The 24,774-nt window shown below is 38.2% G+C and overlaps 1 protein-coding gene across 1 annotated transcript in view; it reads right to left on the bottom strand.

Annotated features, from left to right (window-relative positions):
• Faf1 (Fas associated factor 1) overlaps positions 1-24,774 on the bottom strand; it is a 294,629-nt gene that overhangs the window by 115,968 nt on the left and 153,887 nt on the right. The window contains exons 9-10 of the mRNA XM_060366116.1: positions 14,325-14,420; positions 666-792 (exon numbers count right to left, since the gene is read on the bottom strand). Coding sequence (XP_060222099.1) covers positions 666-792; positions 14,325-14,420 — 223 coding nt within the window. The remainder of the gene's footprint in view (positions 1-665; positions 793-14,324; positions 14,421-24,774) is intronic.

Here is a 24,774-nt window from a genome sequence, read left to right as displayed (position 1 = left end):
AAGTATGTGTCAGTTTCAACTAAGATTTTGATATTTTCTTAAAATAGTATCTTGTGATCAAATTACAAATATTTGAAAGTATTTTAAAGAATTTACTAATTGGACAACTGTCGTCTTTACCTAAATATTTTATCAATTTCTGTCAAAAGGAGCCCCTAACTTTACATAAGGATTTACTTTGGAAACCATTTTGTATGTGGCACCCTTGATTATTCTCCACTGTGCATCTCATAGGTGAAAATGAGAAAGACAGCACAAATATTACATTTTCCCTTCTAAATGGATACCAACGATGAATAAAAGGGTAATATGACTATTCATCTTCACTGTGACATTTCTGACACATGGGGAACAAATACTCGCAACAGAAGTACAGCTGTTTGTCAATCAAGTTCTAAGATAAAAGTAAGTAGAACTGGAACTAATGATACACTGAAATGTTTAATATACACACTTCTGTCATTTTCACTAGTGCTGTGGAAATCTGAAGGTTTAGTAAAATCATACCTCAACAGACTGGCTGTAAAAAAAACATGTTCATTTCTTATGCTTCACCTTTCTATACTTAAAGGACAGGAAGGGGGTTTTACTTCTACCGTTCTTCCTATGTTTAATACTAGAAGGCAGAATTATAATGCTTATCCCAAAGAGCTACGAATACTCACTCATTGGAGATTTTCTCAGGGCAGATGGTGCTGTGCCAAATACTTCTCCATCATCAACTCCGAATTCGGAAGCATCTTCAAAGTCATCTCCATCACTATCACTAACCATATGAACATCCGTGCTTTGCTATTTAAGGAAAGTCTCGATTAGATTCAGACTGACTTTAACATATCAAATTCTAAAGTTATGTAATTGCAGTAAAAACTTCATCAAATATAAAACCATCTAGCAAAGTAAAGCTTAATATTTTTTTCAGTTTAAAGATCACAAACATTTCTGAGCTAGTTGTGAAACTTGTAGTCTAAACAAAGGAGTCTAGCAAAAATGAAAAAGACAGTAAAAAGCTCAACAAAGAAAGAGATTTCTGTGATATCCTAGTGTATAGTACATAAATAAGTGTCCAATAATTAGGAAATGGGTTCAGCTAGAAACTCAGAGACAAGCGTAAGCTACGAGTCTCCCAAAAAGCTCCCACTACTACCTGTATCTGGCAAGCAGGAACAAGGCAGCATTCAAACTCCATTTCCTTGCTGCAGTAAAACTCAGTAAGACAGACATCGGTATGCTGTCCTTACACTGTCCTTAAGAACCATATAAAATACACATCTATGAAATTTCAATGTAAACTGAAGGCTACAAAACATGAAATTTAGTAGCATCTTTTAATTCAGTAAGTTGTTACTGAGGATTTATTAGGTGATAGGCACTGATAAATAAACACTACTTATCAGCAATATGTGAAATTTAAGGTATTGAAAATATCAACTTTGAAATAAAAACCTGTTATTCTCTAGATAAAGAAAGTATTCTAAGATGTTAAGATTGAAAACATTTGAATTGGGTTATGAGTACCAACAAATGTTCAAACCAAATGAGATGAGGGTTCAAGCAAAGCAACTAGTTAAGTGGCAATCTTATGTTCAACAAATGGTCCACAAAAACTATTTAGTAAATAAATTTTTTTATATGAAGCTGGGTATTGTTCTTTCAAGCTCTGTAAAGAATTGTGCTAGAATTTTGATGGAGATTGCACTGAATCTGTAGATTGCTTTCGTTAGGACAACCATTCTTACTATTTTAATCCTATAGATCTAGAAGCATGGGACATCTTTGGATCTTCTGCTACCTTCTTCAATTTCTTTCTTCTAAGATTTGAAGTTCTCGTCATACAGGTCTTTCACTTGCATAGAGTTACACCAAAATATTTTATATTATTTGTGGCTATTGTGTAGGGTGTAGTTTCCTTAATTTCTTTTTCAGCCCATTTATCATTTATATATGGGAGAGCTACTGATTTTTGTTTTTGAGTTAATTTTGAATGCAGCCACTTTACTAAAGGTATTTATCAGCTATAGAACTTCTTTTGTAAAATATTTGGGTTCACATAGGTATACTATCATATTATTTGCAAACAGTGACACTGTAACTTCTTCCTTTCTAATTTGTATCCCCTAATTTCCTTTAATTGTCCTACTGCTCTTGATAAAACTTCAAATACATACAAAGAGTGGTTGGCCTTATTTTATCCCTGATTTTAATGGAACTGCTTTACGTTCCTTTCCATTTAATTTGATATTAGCTATCTGCTTGCTGTATATTGCCTTTGGAAAAACAAAACAAAACAAAACGAAAAACCTCAGGATATCTAAAGCAATCCGTACAATACAAGAACTATAGGAATCATCATCCCAGACTTCAAGCTGTAACACAGAACAATAGAAAGAAAAACTACACAATACTGGCATAGAAACAGACAGGTTGATCTACAGACAGGTAGAATTGAATAGAAGAACCAGAAGTAAATCCACACACCTATGGACATTTAGTTTTTGACAAAAAAAAAAAAAAAAAAGTCAAAATTATACAATGGAAAAAAAGAATGTCTGCATGTAGCAAAATGAAAATAGATCCATATCTAACATCCTGCACAAACCATAAGTCCACGTGGATTTAAGACCTCAACATAAAACCAGATACACTAAATCTGATACAAGAGAAAGTAGGGAACAGCACTGAATGTATTGGCACAGGAGACGCCTTCCTGAATACCAACAGTTCTGGCACTATGAGAAGCAATAAAAGGGGCCTCATGAAACTAAAAAGCTTCTTTAATGCAAAAGATACTGTCAGAAGAACAAAATGGCAGCCTACAGAATGGGAAAAGATTTTCATCAACTCCACATCTGACAAAGGGCTAATATCCAAAATATACAAGAACTCAAGAGACTAGACATCAACAAACCAAATAACCTAATTAAAAAACGGGGGATGGATCTGAACGAAGAACTCTCAACAGAGGAATCTCTAATGGATGAGAAGCACTTAAAAGTTAATGTTCAACATCTTTATCCTTCAGGGAAATGCACATCAAAACTACTCTGAGATTCCATCTTATACCCATAAGAATGGCTAAGATCAAAAACTCAAGTGACAAAACACACTGGAGAGGATGTAGAGAAAGGGAAATCCTCCTCCACTGCTGGTGGGACTGCAAAGTTGTACAGCCACTTTGAAAATCAATCTGGGGCTTCCTCACCAAACTGAAATTAGATTTACCATAAGACCCAGCTATACCATTCCTGGGCAGATGCCCAAAAGAAGCTCCACCATATCATAAGGACACTTGCTCAGCTATGTTCAAAGAAGCTTTATTCATACTAGCAAGATTCTGGAAACAACCTAGATGTTCCTTAACCAAAGAATGGATAAAGAAAATGTGGCACATTTATTTACAAAATGGAGTATTATTACTCAGCCATTCAAAACAATAACATCAATGTTAGTATTTTGGAACACAACCTGCTCCTGGGTTACCCAGCAACTTATGATGTCATCATGTGTCACCAGCCAGGTGACCACACCTGGAAGGCGCGGTTACCTTGCCCCCTAAAGAGCTAACCCTGACAGGTGGTCTCTCTCTTACACTCTTAGTCTCTCTTACACTCTCTTCTCTTTCTCTCTCTCTCTCTCTCTCTCTCTCTCTCTCTCTCTCTCTCTCTCTCTCTCGGCACCCCTGCACTTTTCCCTCTCCCTCTCCCTCTCCCTCTCCCTCTCCCTCTCCCTCTCCCTCTCCCTCTCCCTCTCCCTCTCCTCTCTCTCTCTCTCTCTCTCTCTCTCTCTCTCTCTCTCTCTCTCCATGTTCTGCTCCCCCCTCCCTCCTAATAAACTTCTTGCAGAGAATATCGGTTAACCAGCCTCATGATTTTTAACAATCATGAAATTTGCAGGTAAATGGATTGAACTAGAAAAGACCATCCTGAGTGACAAACATAGCATAAAATACAGGATAGCCAGTTACAAACTACAGACCCAAAGAAGCTAAATAACAAAAAGAGCCCAAGGAGGTGGTGGTGGTGGTGGTGTTTGAAAAAAATCGAGAAGAGGAAATAGATTAGATATTGAGGGGTGTGTGGATTGGGGGAAGAATGGGAAAGGAGGAATGAGGTGGGAGAGGACAGAAGGAGAGATGGCAGAGCATCTCTGGGACGAGCAAGAAACCCAGGACAATGGAAACTCCCAGGAATCTATGAGGATGACCCTAGAAATGGGGGATAGGGAGCCAAAACCCGCCATCTTCTGGAACAGGGCAAGACTTCCAGTGAAGAAATTGAAACACAAAACCCCAGACCCACAATGTGTCCTGCCTACAAGATGTGCAGGAGTAAATAATGGAGCAGAATTTGAAAAAAGGGCCAACCAGTGACTGGCCAGACCCATGAAAAAGAGAAAGCCCACCCCTGACACTATACTGGGAGCCAGCAGGTTAGAGTAACTGTCATCAGAAGGCTTTCTTCAGCAACTGATGGGAAATGGTACAGACCTACAGCCAAACAGTAAGTGGAGCCTGGGGTATCCTGTGGAAGGGTAGGAAGGATTGCAGGAGCCAGGGAGGAGGGTCAAGAACACAACAAGAAAACCTACAGAATCAATTAACCTGGGCCCATTGGGTTCACATAGACTGAAATGCCAACCAGAGAGCCAGCATGGGACAGACCTAGGCCCTTGGCACATATGCAACAGTTGTGCAGCTGGGTATTCATGTGGGCCTCCTAGAGCAGGAGCAGAGCTGTCTCTGAATACACTGCCTCCTTCTGGATCTCTTTCCTCTAACTAGGTGCCTTATCTAGTCACAATGGATGTGCCTAATCTTACTGCAACGTGATATGATAAAGCTGGTTGATATCAATGGGAGACACCCCCCCTTTCTGAGAAAGAGGGGAAAAAGGGTAGATGGGGGGGGTTAATGGAGAGTGAAAGGCAGGGACTAGGAGGAAAGGAATGAGAATCTGCAATCACAATTAGCGCAAATTAATTAATTAAAAAATTTAAAAGAATTTTTCCTTCTAAAATATGGTACTATGTACTTAAGTTATAAAATAACAGAAACTATGTCTATACTGAGGAGTTGTAACTTAAAAGCAAATATGTACTAGGAAAAATAGACTACTATATTGTATGTAGGTGTGTGTGTAAGTATATGTGCCACAGGATGTGTGTAAAGGTTAGAGGACAACTTTTATGAGTCAGTTCTCCTTCCACTATGTAGTTTCTAGGCATCAAACTCAGATCATTACATGTGGCAGCAAGTACCTTTATTCACTGAATAATTTTGCCTTATTTTTTTTTTCTTTGTAGCCATTTGATAGCTGGGTCCTGCTGAAACATCTTAGGATTTTACTTTTATTATAAAAGCCTAACTTTTACATATAATCATAATCCTAACCTTTTAATTTTGTTCTATACAGTCAAGATCTCCTCCTGGTTTAATGTACGCTACACTTTAAAAATTCAAAACTCTTTTCCATTTAAAAAATCGTATCTATCTGTCTATCATCTATCCATTTATCATCTATTTATCTATCCATCCATCCATCCATCCATCTATCTATCTATCTATCTATCTATCTATCTATCTATGTATCTATCCATCCATCCATGCGTCCGTCCGTCCATCCATTTATCTGTGTGTGCACATGCACATGCCGGGGTGCACAGGTGGAGGTCAGAGAACAAACTCTGGAAGTCAGGTCTCTCCTTCCACCATGTGGGTGGCAGGGATAGAATTCAATTCCTCAGACTTGGTTTCAAGAGCCCAGATCCTCTAAGCCCTGCCCATTTGAGAGCAATGTGGTAGAGATCATTTTCAAAACAACATAGTAAGAATATTATCTGTAAGATCAGCGGTTCTCAACTGAGGGGTCGAAAAACCCTTTTACAGGGGTTGCTAAACACTGCCTATATATCAGATATTTACAATTGATAACAGTAGGAAAATTATAGTTATGAAGTAGCAACAAAAATCATTTTATGGTTGGGTTCTTCTGAAAATAAAGAACTGTGTTAAGTACTGCAGCATGAGAAAGGCGAGAAACACTGTGTAAGATGCCTCTGAACACTGTGTGTTTCATTCACTCAAATATCTACAACATGGAGTTCTCTTAACTTTGAGGCTTAAAGAAGAAAGATCTCAAAATCTGTTAAGTACACTACATGTTCCTGTCCAATTCTAGTCAGGTTCACAGGCAAGTGGAAAGATATTAAGGGTTAAACAGAGAACATCCTTGCAGCCTCCATGGGCTAGCCCACCATCTTAGCACCCACTTACTCTTCCTTAGTGGTCATTACCGCTCTAAGAAACTCAGGTTAAGAATGAAGGTTAAGGAACACAGGGCAGAAAAATGGAAGAAGAGGATACCTCCTACATACTGCTTTCTTTCTTTACTTCCTTTCTCTGATTGTTTTATATCTATCATGATTCTCCAAATGGAGCCTTCAATATTACTTCCCATAGAAACAGAGCCTCCCTTCATCACCAATGGTTTGAATTTTCTCTATGACACAATATGTAGTTTATACACAAAGCATGGAATTCCCTCAGAAAAGGAAATCGTACAAATACAACCTCTTCGAATGGAGGTATATAAAAGCCAATTTTATTGGAAAAAAGTGTATTTCAAATATGAATTATTAAAGTATCTGCAAGAATGAGCTACTTAATTATGTATAAGGAACTACCAATCTCTTCACATTTTCTTATCAGCTACCTAAACAGGTTAGATAAAGCTTTTTCCCCCCCTAAAAAAATGAGATAAACATTTTTAGGGAGGAAAAATCTTTTTTCCTTCATTAATATTTGCTGATGAGGACAGATAGTCTTTCAGTATCCGTTATGGTTGCACTAAAATTCTTTGAATCTTGAGAATCTATTAATTAAGGTTTTAAAAACAGCTATGAAAATTTGAGATACTGTTTTAACTAGTCTATTCACTTTGCAAATCTCCACTACACTCTCTAGACTTGTTCAAAAGATAACAGGCTATGCCCTTCCAATGGCCCTATGATTTATGCACACAATTATGATGCTGAGCAATATATGTTATGACATACACACTTTAAGGCTAGCAGCTGACTCATATAAAAAACTGAAAACTAATATTTAGCATTAAAACAAAAATAACTAAAACAAACGTTTCCTTAAGCAGACATGTATGAACCACCTCTTATGTGATTTAGGCATCAAATCTCCACACAGTGTGTGTACTTAAGGTAGACTTGACAGATTTCACTGCTGTAGAGTCCACTTGGGAGCACTGCGAATGCCAAGAGTTGCCCACGGTGTGGGAAAAATCTAGCAAAGAAATTGATATTTAAAAATATGGAATTCAGAAGAGGAAACTGAATTATGAGTTTTAGGTGTAGCAGAGATTGGATTTAAGGCCTACTCCATGAGATGGGATCCTTTCCTAGCACTGCTCTGCTAAAGAACACAGCAGTGAAATAACTCTACACTCAGCAGATCAGCGCTTCACTCGGCCATTAGCAGAGAAGCTTTGTCTTATGCTGGATGAGAACTAAAACAGAGAGGGATAGCCGGACAATGTGCAGAGAGTAAGACACGGCACACTTATCCGGCCCTCCCCTCAGAGCTGAGAACACAGAAAGACTGTACGAGCAAGAGGAGACAGAGGACTCCCAAGGAAACAGTGCTTCCCAGACAGAGCAGGCCTTATGACATATGCATTCACAGGGACTGAGGCAGCAGGCATGTACAATGTCTGAACATGTTCAAGCCAGGCGGGTCCAGAGCTGTGAGAGTTAAGAAGACACTGGCTCACACTCCAACCAAGAACCTATCTGCATGAAACCTACCCGGAAAGAAAAAATTAGTTTTCTCCAACGAATTCTCACCGGGTATATTAACCACAATTCAGGGTAGACCTCATGGACAGCAGTAGACAGCCAACACAAAAGGAATTAATGGTATTTTTGTAGACTTTTTTGGTCTCAATATTGCTTTGTCTAGGCATCTTTTGTTTTAGTGTTCTCTATTTAGATATTGTGTCTTCCATTTTGTGGTGTGTCTTTGTTTTGGTTGTTTTGTTTGTTTGCTTGCATTGTAAAAAAGAAAAAGAAACAGTGAAGAGTTGAGTGGTTGAGAAGAAATTAAGAGATGGGAAACTGATCAGAATATACTCTCTGAAATTTTTTTCAAAAAACTTTCTTTGAAATGAAAATATAGCTTGTTTCCTGTTTTCTTCTTCTTCTGATGTCCTTCCTCTTTGCCTTTCTGGATGGGGATTGAACATTTTAGTCAGGGTCCTCTCTCTTGATTAGTTTCTTTAGATGTACAGATTTTAGTAGGTTTATCCTGTGTTATATGTCTATATAAGTAAACATATATTTGTAAAAGCCAGAAGCTGGAAACAGCCCAGACACCTCTCAACTGAAGAATGGATGCAGAAATTGTGGTACATCTACACAATGGAATATTACTCAGCAATGAAAAATAAGGAAACCATGAAATTTGCAGGTAAATGGTGGGACCTGGAAAGGATCATCCTGAGTGAGCTGTCCCAGAAGCAGAAAGACACATACGGTATATACTCACTCATATAGACATGTAAGAAGAAGAAAACAGGGAACAAGCTAGGATAACCTGCCACAGAGGGCCTCTGAAAGGCTCTACCCTGCAGAATATCAAAGCAAACCCTGAAACTTAGAACCAACTGTTGGGCAGTGTGCATAGAATCTTATGTAAGAAGTGGGAAATAGTAAGAGCTGGAGAGGACAGGAACCCCACAAGGAGAGCAACAGAACCAGAAAATTTGAACACAGGGGTCTTTCCAGAGACTCACACTCCAACCAAGTACCATGCACGGAGATAATCTAGAACCCCTGCACAGATGTAGCCTATGGCAGTTTAGTGTCCCAGTGGGTTCCATAGTAATGGGAAGAGGGACTGCCTCTGACATAATCTGATTGGCCTGCTCTTTGATCACCTCCCCCTGAGGGGGGAGCAGCCTTACCAGGCCACAGAAGATGATAATGCAGCCACTCCTGATGAAATCTGATAGACTAAGAACAAAAGAAAGGAGAGGAGGACCTCCCCTATCAATGGACTTGGGGAGGGGCATGTGTGAAGAGGGGGAGGAAGGGTGGGATGGGGAGGGGAAAAGGGAGGGACTTATGGGGGAGATACAAAGTGAATAAAGTGTAATTAATAAAAAAAAGAAATTAAAATATAATCCGTTCCCTGACCCCCTTCTTTCCTCCAAGCTTTCCTGTCTATGCCCTTGCTAGCTTTGCTGTCTGTCTCTCTGTCTCTAACTCATGGCCTCTAATTCTTTACTTGTTGCTAAATACATAAATAAAATCTGATCAATTCATGTAATGTTACTTGTATGTACATGATTTCACAGTTGACCACTTAGTATTGGAGAAAGAATTTGGGGGTTCTTTCCTGGGAAGACCATTTCTCCCACTGTCAGCATTCCTTTGTTGTTTGTCTAGGGATGAAGCTCCATGAGACTTTCCCTTTCCATGTCAACTGGTGTCATTCTTGTTTAGGTCTTACTTAGGCAACCATGTTGGTGAGACTTGATTAATGTAACTTCTCTGACATTTCAAGGAGAAAAAAATCTCACCACAAAGTTCCTGTTTCTCTGACTCCCATCTTTCCACCACACTCTCTGAGGTGCGATGGGTCAGCTGGGGCTAGAATCCACAGGCCACTTGTTCTCTGTGACTCTTGATTTGTTGGGGTTTTACATAATGGTCTTCTCTCTATTTGTTGCAGGGAGGGAATTTGTGGGGGAGGAAGTGAAGAAGAGAGGGCAAGTATAAGTACATACCTATACTTATCCGCATACACTTCTTTATAAAAGTTACATGTACCTTAAAAATATAACTATGGAAAAAGCCATCAGCAACCAAAGAAGCTTGAATTTGTAATCAGCAGTGTTAGGGCTGCATATCATATCACATGGCAAATGACTCTAAATGTCTTCAAAGTGTGACTAACACAACCCCTTCAAATTCTGTGAAAATCCAACAACACGATATAGCATGCTATCTTATAAAATTTATTAATAAGCTCACTTTAATTTTCATTCAATTTTAGCAACATGGTAAGAAGCAGTCGATGATGAACGGAGTCAACAGAAGCTAAGGAAGTAGAGTCTTCCAGTGCAGCTTACTGAGAAAGAGAAGATTTGAGGAGGGCCAGGTCTGCTGGGTTTATTAACTCGATGTATATGGTGTATGTACACATGCACGGCAAGCCCTGTGTGTCACACTGCACTTCAAGAGGTCTGCAGACAACTTGTGGGAGCTGGTTCTTTACCTCCACTGTGTAGGTCCCAGGGATAGAACACAGATTGTCAGTCTTGGCAGCAAGCACCTTTACCTGTTGAGCCACCTGGAGTTTTCTGTTGTTGGTTTTGTTCAGTTTTATTTAAAGATGAGACAAAAGACTCAGAGTTGGAGATGGGAAAAACCAAGAGCAACCCATTCCCTCTAGATCAGCGTTACAGAAAAATTAGCAGTAGTAGAACCAAGATAATGGAGAGAACACGAATCTAATAATGAATAACTGGCATAGCAAGTTTAATGCTGATATAGAGATAAATCTTTTAAAAATGGCTAAAAGAAAGAGTTCATAAAAATCCTAATCTATCATATCAACTGGGATATTTTCAAAGATATTTTCAAAGATATTTTCAAACCATGTAAGCAATGTCAAATACACCAGGTGTAGCGTTAGCTTGGGGCAACAATGGGAATTAATGTATGTAAGGAGATGTGTCATTGGTAAACCCATTTTATATGCAGTAAGTCCTCGATGAACACCAGCAGCAAGATGACTAGAGCACAGCTGACCCAGACCTTTAGTTCCGCTGCAATGACATGAAACCTCCTCCCTACACCTTCTCCTCAAGGTTTAAAACTAGGAATCCTCACCCTCATGCCCTGGGTAAACTCTTGAACTCATTTCTAGGTGAGCGACTATATCGGGGTACAAATGTCTGTTGTAACGTCAGGAGCCTCACACAGCCTCAGAAGGCTGTGAACTCCCAGGGTGGAGGGACCACCCCTGACATCCTATTCTTCCTGCTTCCATTTCCCACGAGCCTGGATAAAAGGCATGCTTATTCAGGACAACGATCTTAAACTAACACAACATTACTTTATATTTTGAAATCAGGTGGTATAATTTATTTGGAATGTTCTCTATGCAAATTTGCTTGCCTATTTGGGGATTTCTGTGGTTCTACAAAATGGGTACCTTGGTGTGACTCCAACCAAGCAAGTGAAAGACCTGTATGAAAAAGCCATTAAGTCTCTGAAGAAAGAAACTGAAGAAGAGATGAGGAGATGGAAAGATCTCCCATGCTCATGGATTGGTAGGATGAACATAGTGAAAATGTCCATCCTGCCAAAAGCAATCTACATATTCAATGCAATTCCCATCAAAATACCAACACAATACTTAAGAGACCTTAAAATGTCAATTCTCAATTTCATATGGAAAAACAAAAAACCCAGAATTGCTAAAACAATCCTGTACAACAATAGATCGTCTGGAGATCCGCCTGCCTCTGCCTCCTTAGTGTTAGGATAAAAGGCATGCACCACCACCGTCTGACAACAACATTATTTTTTAGAATCCATACAAATGGAATTTTTCTTTTGTTTTCATTTTTCAAGATAGGGTTTCTCTGGGTAGCCTTGGCTTTCCTGGACTCACTTTATAGACCAGCCTGGCCTCGAACCTAGAAACTAACAGTGATCAGCCTGCCTCTGCCTCCCTGAGTGCTGGGATTACAGGTGTGTGCCGTCACACTTGGATATACACGGAACATTTTATCATTCACTTGTGTCTTTTTTAATTTATTTCAATGTTTTAGATGCAGAGATTTTGTAACTTCTTGAGTTTATTTGTATCAATATATAATTATATAAATGTATAGCTACCGTCAATGAGATAAATTTCATAATTTGGTTTGAGTAGCTCACTAGGTATACTGATTTTATAAACTGCACCTTTACTGATGATTTTGTTCTAGCAACTCTGGGCAAGAGGGTGAGACCACATCTTCAGCAAACTCAGAGCATTTCTTTCTTTCCTGTTTGTGCAACTTTTATTTCTTTCTTGATCTGGCTCAGATTCTAGCTCTATGTGAAACAGAAGCGGCCAGAGTTGAGTCTTAAGCATAAATGAAAAATCTGTGACTTTTAACCTCTAATATGATATTGGCTCCAGGTTCCTGTTGAGGTTATTTTCCTCTATATGTGAAAGTCCACTGTAATAATTACATGGTATTTGCCTCATATTCTTTTAATAAGGTGTTTCATGATTATTAACCTGATTATGGCATCTCAGAAATAAACTCTATTCAATAATGGTAGGCAAACCTTCTATGTGATGTTGAATTGGTGTTCTAGTATTTTTGCATCTGCATGTATCAACGGCCCTAGCCTATAATTTCCTTGACTTGCCTTTTCCTGGCTTTTGCATGATAATGTTAGTCTAATAAGAATAAGTTTGTAATATTCCTTCTTTAATGTTTTTAAGGGCTTAAAAGAAATAGATAGAATTCAGAAGTAAAACCACTGAAATCTGAGTTTTGTTGATCTTTTTTTTTCTATTTAGTCTCCTTATTAACAGTTTGTTGAGAATTTTCTTTTCTTTATTATTCAGACATGGGAGAATCTGTATTTTTTTTAATTGACCTATTTTTTGTAGGCTAGACAATTTGTTTAGATATATATGTAAAAACGACCATGTCCCCACCCTTATCCATGAGGAGATGTTTCAGGATCTCTAATGGATACTTAAAATCTCAAATGGTATCAAACATATATTTTTATCTTCCTCCTAAGTAGCTATACATAAACTTAATGTTATTTCCAACTTAACTAAACATTTTATCATGTGTTATTATAGCAGCCAATAACTTTTACAGCATGAAGCACAGGAGCCAAATTGAATGACTTTCTAGCATCCCTTTCTTGGTTTTATGAAAGATTCATTCCCATTGTAGATCTTAGCAAGCACAGAATATATTCTATATAATTGGTTTGGTTGTTTTTATTTTTGGTGTTGTTGTTGTTTTCCTTTCCTTAAGAGTAAAATTTTTACTTTTTCTCCTTAAGTCGTGGGTTTCAAACTTCCTAATGCTGGGACCCTTTACTACAGTTCCTCAGGTTGTGGTGAGCCCCAACCATAGTTATTTTTCTTGCTACAAAATAACTACAACTTTGCTACTTTCATGAATCAGAATATAAATCTCTGACATGCAGAATATCTGATATGACCCACAAGTTGAGAACTAACTACTGCCCTAAATGAGTTTTTTTTTTTTTTGGTTGTTAGTTCAATTTAATTTAAAATGTAGTACAAATTCAGTGCCTCCCAGGAGCTGAAGAGATGACTGAGACACTAGCTGCTCTTCCAGAGGAGCCTGGTCTGATTCTCAGAACTCACCCAATGGACCACATGCACGATGCACAGACATGCCTACAGACAAACACCCATGCACATGAAGTAAAAGTAAAGGAAACACTTAAAAGCTTTCAAATTCAGTGCCTCCTCTAGGATTTCATGTCTGGACAATCTCTCTATGAAGCTGTCCTCTAATGCTGCTGTATTGAAGTTTGTTTCTCTTTGATTTTGTTAAAAAGTCTTTCTTATACACTTAGGTATTCCAATAGTAGGCATGCACAAAAGTATAATATTGTATCCTTTTAAAATCACAATGACTTCACAGTATATAATAGGTCTCAGACAATTATAATATGTATGCTTTCTCTACCATCCTCTTAAGAAATATTACCTATACCATGGAACAGAATTAAGACAATGTTTCTGAATATCTTATGCTCTTTATAAACTCAGTTGTTCAAATTAAAACAAATGTATTTCATCTTTTTGGCTCCTCCGCATTCCTCTATAAGGTTTGTGTATACTGCTGCCAATTATTTAGTGCTTTGTCAGCTCTGATTTTGAATATGTAGCTGTAAGTCTAATATTGTCTACTTATAAACTACAGAACCTTGAGGCTCAACTCCAATAAATTCACTCAGCTATTCAGGTTGAAAATTTCTTTGTTCAATTGTCAATTCCGCGTAAAAAATCATCTGAAAAAAGTCTGTCTGAAATCGATATGTTGAAATGTGGAACTAACAGAACAAGAAACAATTGAGTAATAAACCTGCATGGAAAGTTTCTTCCTTCAAAAGTTGACTGAGACATCATTCACAATACATTAACTTTACCATATCACTGATGTAGAGAAAAGAAAGATTAGGACGTGGGTAGGGGCGTGAAAGACACCTGCCTTCAGGTCAATGAACGAAAAGCTGGCACACAGGCTTACCTCTTCTGATTGCTCACAGGTCTGCGCAGGGGAGGTTCTTCTTCCCACGGTAAGTCGATGGCAGGGATAAGAGAGGCCTGACTCAGCAAGACACATCTGCACAAAATAGAATGCATCATTTTAAACAAAATGTACCTATCTTTCATAAAAGGATTTTAGATTTCTCTTTTTAAAATAATTTTAGAGAGCTTACTCCATTTGCCTGGGTATTACATTACCAAGAAGGCTTTGACATTCTAACACTTTTCCATAAATAGACATTTTGGTAAGCCAGGTATGATTGCACATCCCTTTTAGCAGAGGCAGATATATCTCTGGGAGTTCAAGGCTAGCCTGGCCTACACACTGAGATCCAGAACAGCTGGGACTGCATAGACAGATCCTGTCTCAAGAATTAAAACTGTGGTAGTCAAGACTAATTTTCATTAGAAAACAGATGGGAGAAAAAAGTCTGCTAATGATTCTGCTATTCACAGAATCAGACCCCAGTTTCCTAGAAAGGACATATGGAAGAGTGTGTGTGTTGAGGCAATGGTGCTTTTATTTTACTACATAGTTACAATGTTATTTATACATCAGTATTACTATGTAATTTTAAGGATTATAAGGGCTAGAACTTAAAAGGGTTTACATTATGTTTACAGTCCTTATTTTTATAATCTTAAACACTATCCAAAGAATCTGTCTTGTTTGGCAAAAACAATTAAATAACATTTATTAGACATTTATGTCTAATAAAGTGTATAGTATATCTGATAATAAGCAAAATTAATTTTGAGGTTTAAACTGAAATTGAGCAACAAAAAATGACTGAACTTTAAGTTTCAAAATTATCAATTAACTTAAGAAAAAGTCAGATTTTAAGAAAATACACTTACAAATTTTTATCTGTTTCAGAATTAGTATAACCTATGAAGAAAATACAAAGCAAAAGAAAAACTTCAAAGAATTATGCTTAACAAGACAATTTTATATGCCAACAGTTCATGGTGATTATCGTAACACTTTGATAGTGTTGTAACACACAGTGCATGCTACATATGACTCATTCTGTAAGGTACTTTCTATCATGTTAGTTTAGTCACCTCCGGTGTCTACAGACTACTGATATTTCCTGTTATTTTAATTACGTAAAGAAGTAAACAACATTAAGGTGGGCTAGAGAGAGGTTCACTGGTTAAGAGCAGTCTGCTGTGCAGAGGACCTGGGTTTGGTTCTCAGCAGCCAGCACTTGGTGGCAGTCATAGTAACTCTAGTTCCAAGGGAGCTAATACCCTTCTCAAACTTCTGTGTGATATGTATTGACATGGTATACTTACTTGCATGGAAAACACGCATAGGATGAGTGTTTTTAAAACACTCATTCTTAAAAACTAAACAAAACAATGTTAAAGGCTACAGGTAGAGCTTAGTGGAAGAGCACATGCTGAGCATGCTCAATTGATTTCCAGCACTCAAATCAACAAAACCATTACACAGCCTGAGGAAGATGTGTATGCCTCAGGCAAATTAAAAGGGACATACATGAACTTATGTAATAATAACCAAAGTCAAAGTTTCTTTTATCATTAGAAATAAAATATGGTATCCATGACACACTCAAAGTATTCTTTCGGTAACTCTGGGAGGTGTGAATTAGTGTGACTTGAAGTGAAGAAATCCAAATATCTACAAATTAATAAATTCATAGGCAGCAGACAATAGTGGATGAGGCAAACTAGAATTCAAACATGTTTAAATAGGCTAATTATTTTAAGATAAATATTAGGATGGAAAATACAGACTTTACGTAAATACCCAAGTACACTCAACCACATGTGATGTGTGCTGACATACACAGACTGTGCTGAAAAACGTCATGTCTAGCCAGGCGTGCTGACACATGCCTTTAATCTAGTACTTGGGCAGAGACAGGTGTGCCTCTGAGTTTGAGGACAGCTTAGAGTTTCCATCATCACTGAGAGAACACATACACAGGTCCCCACATAGAATATCAACTTATGTAGCTACAGCTCAGCTGATGGTATTGACCTAGTGTGAGCGAGCCTGAGTGGGGTCCCCAGCAGCACACAAACACAGTGTGCACTTGTAACCCCAGACCTGGGAGGCAGAGGCGGGAGGAGCCTTAGTGCCAAGTCAGCCTTGTCTGTACACTGAACTTGAAGCCAGTCTGGAAATCATGAAACTCAAAGAACAAGAAACAAAATCATCTTAACTAAAAGATTCTGTTATTTCATCATTCAATTATATATTGCTTAGTAAATGCTGCTTAAATAAATGAGGGAATCAGTTTCTGGTTAGATATAAGATACAGTATCTGTCTTAAGGGAATGTGTATGTCAACTGAGAAGACAGACACACAAAGCATCAAGCACAGAACCTTCTAGAGGTAGAAAAGTTGGTAGGAGTTTATTTCATTTCTAAACCTCACTGGCTAATTAAGCATTTAAAAGAAGGAAGAGGAGGAGGAACTCTCATTCCACAGCATAACCTGAGGTTAAGAGCACTAGCTGGTCTTCCAAAGGTCCTGAGATCAATTCCCAGCAACCACATGGTGGCCCAAAACTAGCTATAGTGAGATCCGGTGCTCTCTCTGGTGTGCATGGAAGAACACTGTATGAAGGAAGGGAGGGAAGGAAGGAGGAAGGGAGGAAGCAAAGAAAGAAGGATGGATGGATAGATAGAGACAGACAGACAGTAGGGAAACAGATTCTCTGTGCTTTCACAGTCCTGAATTTTGTACCTTCCTTTAGTACTTAAATCTATTTTTGTGTGTGTCTCATTTCCTCTGGGCTAGATCTTTTGCAGTTAAAAATATCTTCTGGTACTTAGTTTATTCCTTATTTTGTCCATTTTGGCCAAATGGGAAAAATAAGTGATACTCAGAATCTAATAATTCGAAGAAACAGTGACATATTGACTGTGGGAAATTAACACGACTCAACTCCAGACCAAAGTATTTATCCTATGTTCCAAGTTTTCCTGGACAAAAACATTACACACTGAACTGCTAAAAAATTATCCACTAGTTCTATGAGAAGTTTGTCAATAATAGGAGGTATTTCTGCCTTCTTATTAATATGCATATATCAATTTATCACAGGGAGAAAAGTATCTAAGTGAAACTCAGAATACAGCTCTAAAACCCAGGAGATACTAAAATGCTTCAAAAACAAAATTCACTGCAAAAGTAAAGTAATGTTGTTTTTACAAGTATATTTTGGTATTGGGTTTCTCGAAAAATAATGCTACTATTTATATTCTTTAGTCAAGGGGAACCTTTATACTTAAGCACATTACTGGGGTGTATTAATTTCTAAGATGGTAATCCCTGGGAAGAAAAATCAGTCAATAGAGCTGATATGGTGGCTCCTGAGCAAATAACATCAACTTAAAGCTGAAATTAAACTGAAAACAGACATGGTTGTATAATAATTGAGACAAAGATCACACTAGTAACTCAAAGGACAAAGTCCTTGTAAGATTTATATTGTAAGAATTATACAAGCAGGGTCAGTGTGTTTAGCACTCCTCCTAATTTTATCACTAAGAAAATTGTTAGAGAATACTTATAAGTGAATGAAAACAACTGTGGTTAAAATAAATAGTTCTAATGATATACTTACACCAACCACATATTAATAATAACAGTTTTACAAATTCCAGGCTTTGTAGAATTGTAAATACAAATACAGCTTTCCCCTGACATATCTATCTGTGGATGAGAAACTGCTTCATCCTAAATGCTCACAAAGACAGTCCTCCTATAGGCTCTTTGTCCAAATAGTTTACTTTGCACTGTAATATACTGAGAAGGTGAGACTGTCCTTCAGGAACCCCAGCCAATGACATTTCAAGTGCTTATAGAGCATACATGAAAACTGGTTAATAAAGATAAAAAGATATTAATGCCAATTACATGCTTGCCTATAGATACCCAGCCTCCCAATGTGTACAGCTGAAAGTGTTTGTAAGCAAGTTTTTAAAGTTACCTTTAAAATGTTTGGGGATGACAAGTGAAATAAGAAATGGAGGAAGCACACCCGTCCTAATGATGTATAGGCACATTATTAAACAGCATTTTCTCCTTAGGAGAGAGTTGTGGCATAAGATAAAATATACAATAAGGCATTATGATATACTGATTCAAAGGGGGCTGAAGCTCAACCGACAGTAGAGAGACTATGCTAGCAAGTAGGACTAGTAATAACGATGCCTACATAGAAAAATGCATACAAAGTCTGAGTAAAATTATTTCATGAACTGTAACAGTGGACCAAAGGAGCATCTATAAGCTAAAATTACTTATTATCATCATTTCTGCTATGGAGGACTTTTAAATTAACAGTAAGTATGGTGTCAACAAAATGTTTATGCAGTTAAATTATTCCAAACACCCCTTAATGATTGACTAAAGAGCTATCTACACCATTCATAATTTAAAAATAAGATTACAATTTTATGCTCAGGTTTATATCTGATTGTTCCAGTCCACTGACAATGAATGAAACATAATAATGGCATCATCTAAAAAGTTGGACATGAAAAAAATATCAGCAACTGAATTTTCCGTTTAGCAATTCAAGGAAAGCATTAGGATTCAAAATTTTGGTTGACTGCCAAAAGAACAAAAGATGTCCTTTCTGGGTTAACTTTTATTAATTTATATATATCACAAATATAGTGTAAACATGAAAACAGGAGTAGACTTTTAAAATCAGTATGTCTGAGTTCAAATTCATTTCTAGAGTTCACTACAGTAAATATTCTACCTCATAAATCCATGTTTTTCCTTCTATAAAAACTAATAAAGCCTTGCCTTTAGGCTTTTGTTTAGAAAAGTTTACATGAGGATACATTTGCAACTACTCCATCAGTGAGTAAACATTCTTAAAATCCATCTGAAGATCATCTTCTTTCAGAACCTAATTACTAGGAACATACTAACTATGGCAGCTATTCTCAAAACACGTTCTGCAGACACAGGCTGTTGCCATCTTCTCAGGAGGGCATCTTCATAGCATCAAAGTCACGCCTAGAAATGCAGGGGCCATCTGAGTTTAGAAATGCTTCTATGCTGCTGTTACAAGTACATCTGTGGCCATACCTTTTGGAGGTTTATAATTTCAGCTACTTGAGAGGATGAGGCAGGGCCACAGCAAGTTTAAGGCCTGCCTAGGCTAGAGACTGAGTGAAACACTAGCCTGGGAACCATAGCACTCTATCTCAAAATAAAAGAAAAAAGGGGGATGGGTGGGTGCTCAGAGCTCTTGGCTAGCACATACCAGTCCCTGGTTTAACTCTCAGGACAAGAAGTACAAGAAGGCAGCTCCATGCTGGGCAATGGCGCTCACACTGTAGCACAGGTCTTAGGGGTGGCATCAAGCTGAGCACTTGGTAGATCTTCTTCAGAATGAATGAAGTGAGCCTACTAGATCAAGGACCAGACTGTCATTATTAATTAAGCAATGGCAAAATTAAGTTTTCAGATGACATTTTTTAAATTATCATTTTTTTGTTAAAAGTACAAAACTATCAGCTATCCTGAGCATGATGAGGCATAAAGATTTTTATGATGAAAACAATAGTGATATCAGCCAACACAATTTTTTCAAAAATTTTGTTTGCGCATGTGCACATCCAGAGGCTATAGACAACCTTGACTGCTATTCCCCCTCAATACTGTACACCTTGTGGTTTGTTTGTTTGCTTGCTTGCTTTTTGAAACACTCTCTAACTGGACTGTAGGCTAGGCCTGATGACCAGCGAGGCTCAGTGTTCCCTGTCTGATTCTACCTCTCCAGCTCTGGAACTGTTAACAGTGGACTACCGCCACAGCCAGAGTTTTAAAGGGGTGATTTTTTTAATAGGGATTCTAGGGATTGAGCTTGGGTCTTCAAGCTTGTGAGGCAAGTATTTAACAGGTTAATCTGCTTAGCAACATACATGGTTTTGATTTTACATAATAAAACATTTAGAAAATGTTCATAAACCAAAGGACCAATACTTCTCAAAGTATAATACATGCACGGTGGCACAGGTAGATCTATTCAAAGCATGAAGCAAGCCACCAGAAGAGTATAATGCCATATTCAGATCACACTCTGAAATCAAGATTCAGGAAACCACTAATGCTCAGCTGCTAGCTTAGTCTCAAAAAATAATATTCATAATTACTTGGAAAGACTACTAAAATGCTACTACACAGACCAATTTTCAGACTACTAGTCTTGGTGAGGCTAAATTGCCTTTAGATACTTAAATCAAAACAATATATTATAGGATGGATGCTGAAGGAAAACAATATGGCATCTAATTGTCTCCCATTAAGACAGATGTTAAGAAGATTTTCAAATGTATGAAAAACAGTACCACTCTACTTACTTTATGTATTACTTGTCACACCGCTATGATCAAGTGTCTGACAAAGCGGCGTAAGGGGGGGGGGGGTAATGTTGGATTAAAAGTACAAAGAGACAGAGTTCACCATGACAGGGAAGGTGAGGCGGCAGCCACACTGTGCCTCACTGGGGAAGCAGAGAAAGATAAATGCTGCTCTTGCTTTCTCATTTTTTTAAAAATTTATTTATTTTTTCATTAATTACAATTTATTCACTTTGTATCCCAACTGTAGCCCCCTTCCTCATCCTCTCCCATCCCACCCTCCCTCCCTCATCTCCCATGTCCTTCCCCCAGTCCACTAATAGGGGAGGTTCCCTTCCCTTTCCATCTGACCCTAGCCTGTCAGGTCTCATCAGGAATGGCTGCATTGTCTTTCTCTGTGGCCTGCACACGGGGAGGTGATCAAAGAGCCAGCCACTGAGTTCATGTCAGAGATAGTCCCTGTGACTCTAACTAGGGAACCCACTTGGACACTGAGCTGCCATGGGTAACAGCTGTGCAGGGGTTCTAGGCCATCTCCATAAATGGTCCTTGGTTGGAGTATCAGTCTCAGAAAAGACCCCTGGACCCAGATTTTTTCTCTCTCTCTCTTTGTGGGGCTCCTGTCGCTTCCAGGTCTTTCTATCTCCCCCTTCTTTCCTAAGATTTCCTGCACTCTGCCCCAAGTTTGGCTATGAGTCTCTGCCTCTGCTTTGCTTTTGCATTTTTATACAAGTCAGGACCACAGCATATGGAATGGTACCATCTGTATTTGGGGTGCATTTTTCCACCTCAGTTTACCTAATCTAAAAAAACACTTATAGACGTTCCCAAGTTTGTCTCCTGTGTGACTGTAGATCCTATCAAGCTGACCATAAAAACTAACAACCACAAGTCCATCCTTTGTCAAACTGACAGGCAAATGCAGCACTTTGAAGTCATAATCTTTCAACCCTTGTCCCCATCAGTCATGGCCTCGTATGCGGCAAAAGGATTTGGTCTATCTCTGAAAGTCTGCAGAGTCTCAAGTCCCACCACTACTCAAAAGTCCAAAGCTGAAAGTCTCTTCTGTGAGTCAAGGTAAAACTTTAGTTGTGCACTACCATAAATTCCAAACCAAGTTACACAGTTCGAACACAAGTAAAGTATCTCATTCCAGAAGGGGGATAAAATGCAGATAAAGAAATGAATGGTCAGACCAAAGCAACACTAGAACCTAGCAGGGTATCTGGGGCTGATGCTAGAATCCTTGGATGGCCGCCCCACCCGCCCCACCTCTGCTATGAGCAGCACTCTCCCCATCTCTCCTGAGGTAGCTCTACTCTGTGGATGCAGCTTTTCCTCAGTTGATAAACCACATTCTGGAATTTCCAGTGTACCTGGGGTTTTCTCACTATAGCTTCACACAGTGGAGGCACAGGCTTTCTTTGCAGGGACTGTGGTCGTGCCCCGTATTACCTGGTCTCAGCAGGACACATTCTGTTGTAAGCTTGCTACAGTTTAGGGACTCTAGACAAAGCAATGCCAATCAATGTGTGTGCAGACGTGAGGAAAACAATTCCCCAGGCAGTTGTTTTCAAGCAGAGAACCTCAGGAGCAGCATTCTAAGTTAAGGTTTTCTCCTTTCAAATAAATTTGTAATTGGACAAGATAGAGCTTGTCCTCACAGCCCCTTTCCTATTGTCCTATGGAGGAGCACAAAGTTCCTCTTCAATATGGTAATCTCTTCAATAATCACAGCTACACATTTAGAATTCCCTTTGTCAGTAACTGTTAGCTTCCTCTTTCCCTTGATAATTGTTTCTGCTCTACTTTTTGTCTATTTGTAGATCTGGATAAGGACACTAAGCAATAATCAACCACAACACAGTTGGAATGCTACCCAGTCTTAAAACTTTCTCTGGTGGCTGGATAAATGGCTCAGTAGTTAGGAGCTCTGTCTGCTCTTCCAAAGGACCTAGGTTCAATTCCCAGCACCCACATGGCAGCTCACAACTGTCTGTAATACCAATTCCAAGGGATCTGACACCTTCACACTAATGCGCATAAAATAAAAATTAAGTAAATTATTAAAAAAAAAAAAACTTCTTCTGTAAGGAGTTGGTACTTTTTTTTTTTAATTCAGCCATACTCCAGTTCTCAGGAGATGGAGATGGTAGTGTCCTTTCTAGTGTCTGAATATTTCCTAGAGTATGTTTATGAAAGAAACAGCATATGCTTTCATAATCATGAGAGGAGTAAAGAAGATTCCAAAGTTTAACCCAAAAAAGTGCTTTTTTTTTTTACTTTTCAGTACTTTCAAATAACTGTGATTTCATTTTTAAAATGACATTTTTATACATAATATAGTTCAGCAACTAATAATTTTTCTTCTCTTTTAAAGATACTGATCAGATTCTCAAGACTTTTAGTTGAATCAATGGGCATTTAGCCTTCAGATTGATTTTTTAAAAGATAAATATTTGATTAAGATAATATATAATTAAAATTTTATAAACCATAAATATATTTTCAAAGATGTAGTGTATGGTGGTCAATTTGTACTCACTGTCAACTTGACAGGTCCTGGACTCATACAAGAGATAAACTTTTGGGCCAGTTTAGGAGCCTGTTTCTAAATTAGCTCAGGTGGGAGAGGACCACTGTGAATGTGGTGGCACAACTCTATGGGCTGAAGTTCCAGGCCAAATAAAGAGAGAAAGCACTCAGATAACAGATTCATCTCTTTGTTTCCAGATGAGTGTGGTCAGCCTTCTCGCTTCAGTTGCCATGATAAGAGGGAATCAAAACAAACCCTTCCTTGGGTTGCATTTGTCAAGTATTTGATCACAACAGCAAGAAAAGTGACTAGCACAAAAACTGGCATGAAGACTACAGTTGTTGCTATTATAACCCCGACAATCTGGTTCTCAGCAACCACTTAAAACTTCAAGCTAGAAAAGTCCTAAAATGCTGTAAGCAGACTTCAACATCCCATTGTTAGGAATTCAGAAGAGCAAATGCCAAGAAAAAATCCACAGTGGAGCTTCACGCATAAGGACTAACAGAGGAGCTGGAACTGGATCAGAGACCAGTTGTCTTACATTCGGCCCAAGAATCAGCCTGTGTAGGTATTAAAAAAATAAAATAATACCTTTTTGGGTTTTTAAGATTGGGTTTCCCTATGTAGCTCAGGCTGACTCAAAAACTGAGGTTCCCTTAACTCAGCCTCTAAACTGCTGCGATTATGAATGCTGTATGTTAATAATATAGCCAACTTAATCTTCATCCTAAAGATGTGACTACTAAACCTCATGTCGATGAAGAATCTTACTCAGGACCACACAGGAAACTAAGGGGGAAAGATAAAATTAGTTAGGATTGGATAGTTTTACCTCATAGCCAGTTAAGAAGTATAAACTTAGACAACTATAGGGCCTTACTATAGACCTTGTGATCTAGACAATAGCAATTTTCTCTGGCTTAATTAAAAAAACCACACCTAGAGACCTCCATATATCAGGTACTTTACAGCAAGTGCTTCTTCTCGACAACTTTGCAAATTTACGATTATGATTCCATACATCACATACCAGGTTTCAAGAGGCAGAGAAATTTATTCAAGTGAAACTGGGTTAATCTCCAGAGGCTATGTAACTTTCTACTCCACCCCTGTTCCAAAACAAGCCATCTGAATACGAGAAACCCAAGGATGACTGACCACTCTTAACATTTTCAAATGCACTGCTCAGGAAGAAAAATCATTAAGCAGTTTAAAGGCAAACTTAGTGAAGAGTCTGAAATTTCATTTACTGCCAACCAGAATGTAAACCAAAAAGCTTATTTATTTTATTCACAAACCAAGGCATTTTTTTAAGTCACTTGTGTGCTAGAAAAATCACAGAGCTTTAATTTACAGCAGGTTGAAGCAAGCTTATTAAGAATGCTAGTTACCAAGAGCACATCCACTTGTCTGGGCTAGTCCATGCCACATTCTCATAGCAGGGTTAAATAGCGGTTCAGTCACCTCGTAAGAAAACACACTGTTAAAACGGAAATCACTAATAATGTTCTGGAACCAATGGAATAT

The sequence above is a fragment of the Meriones unguiculatus genome, chromosome 12 (genome assembly GCF_030254825.1).
Source record: "Meriones unguiculatus strain TT.TT164.6M chromosome 12, Bangor_MerUng_6.1, whole genome shotgun sequence".
Lineage (NCBI taxonomy): Eukaryota > Metazoa > Chordata > Mammalia > Rodentia > Muridae > Meriones > Meriones unguiculatus.
Note: the sequence above shows the minus strand (reverse complement) of the source record. Positions and strands in the feature narration are given on the sequence as shown.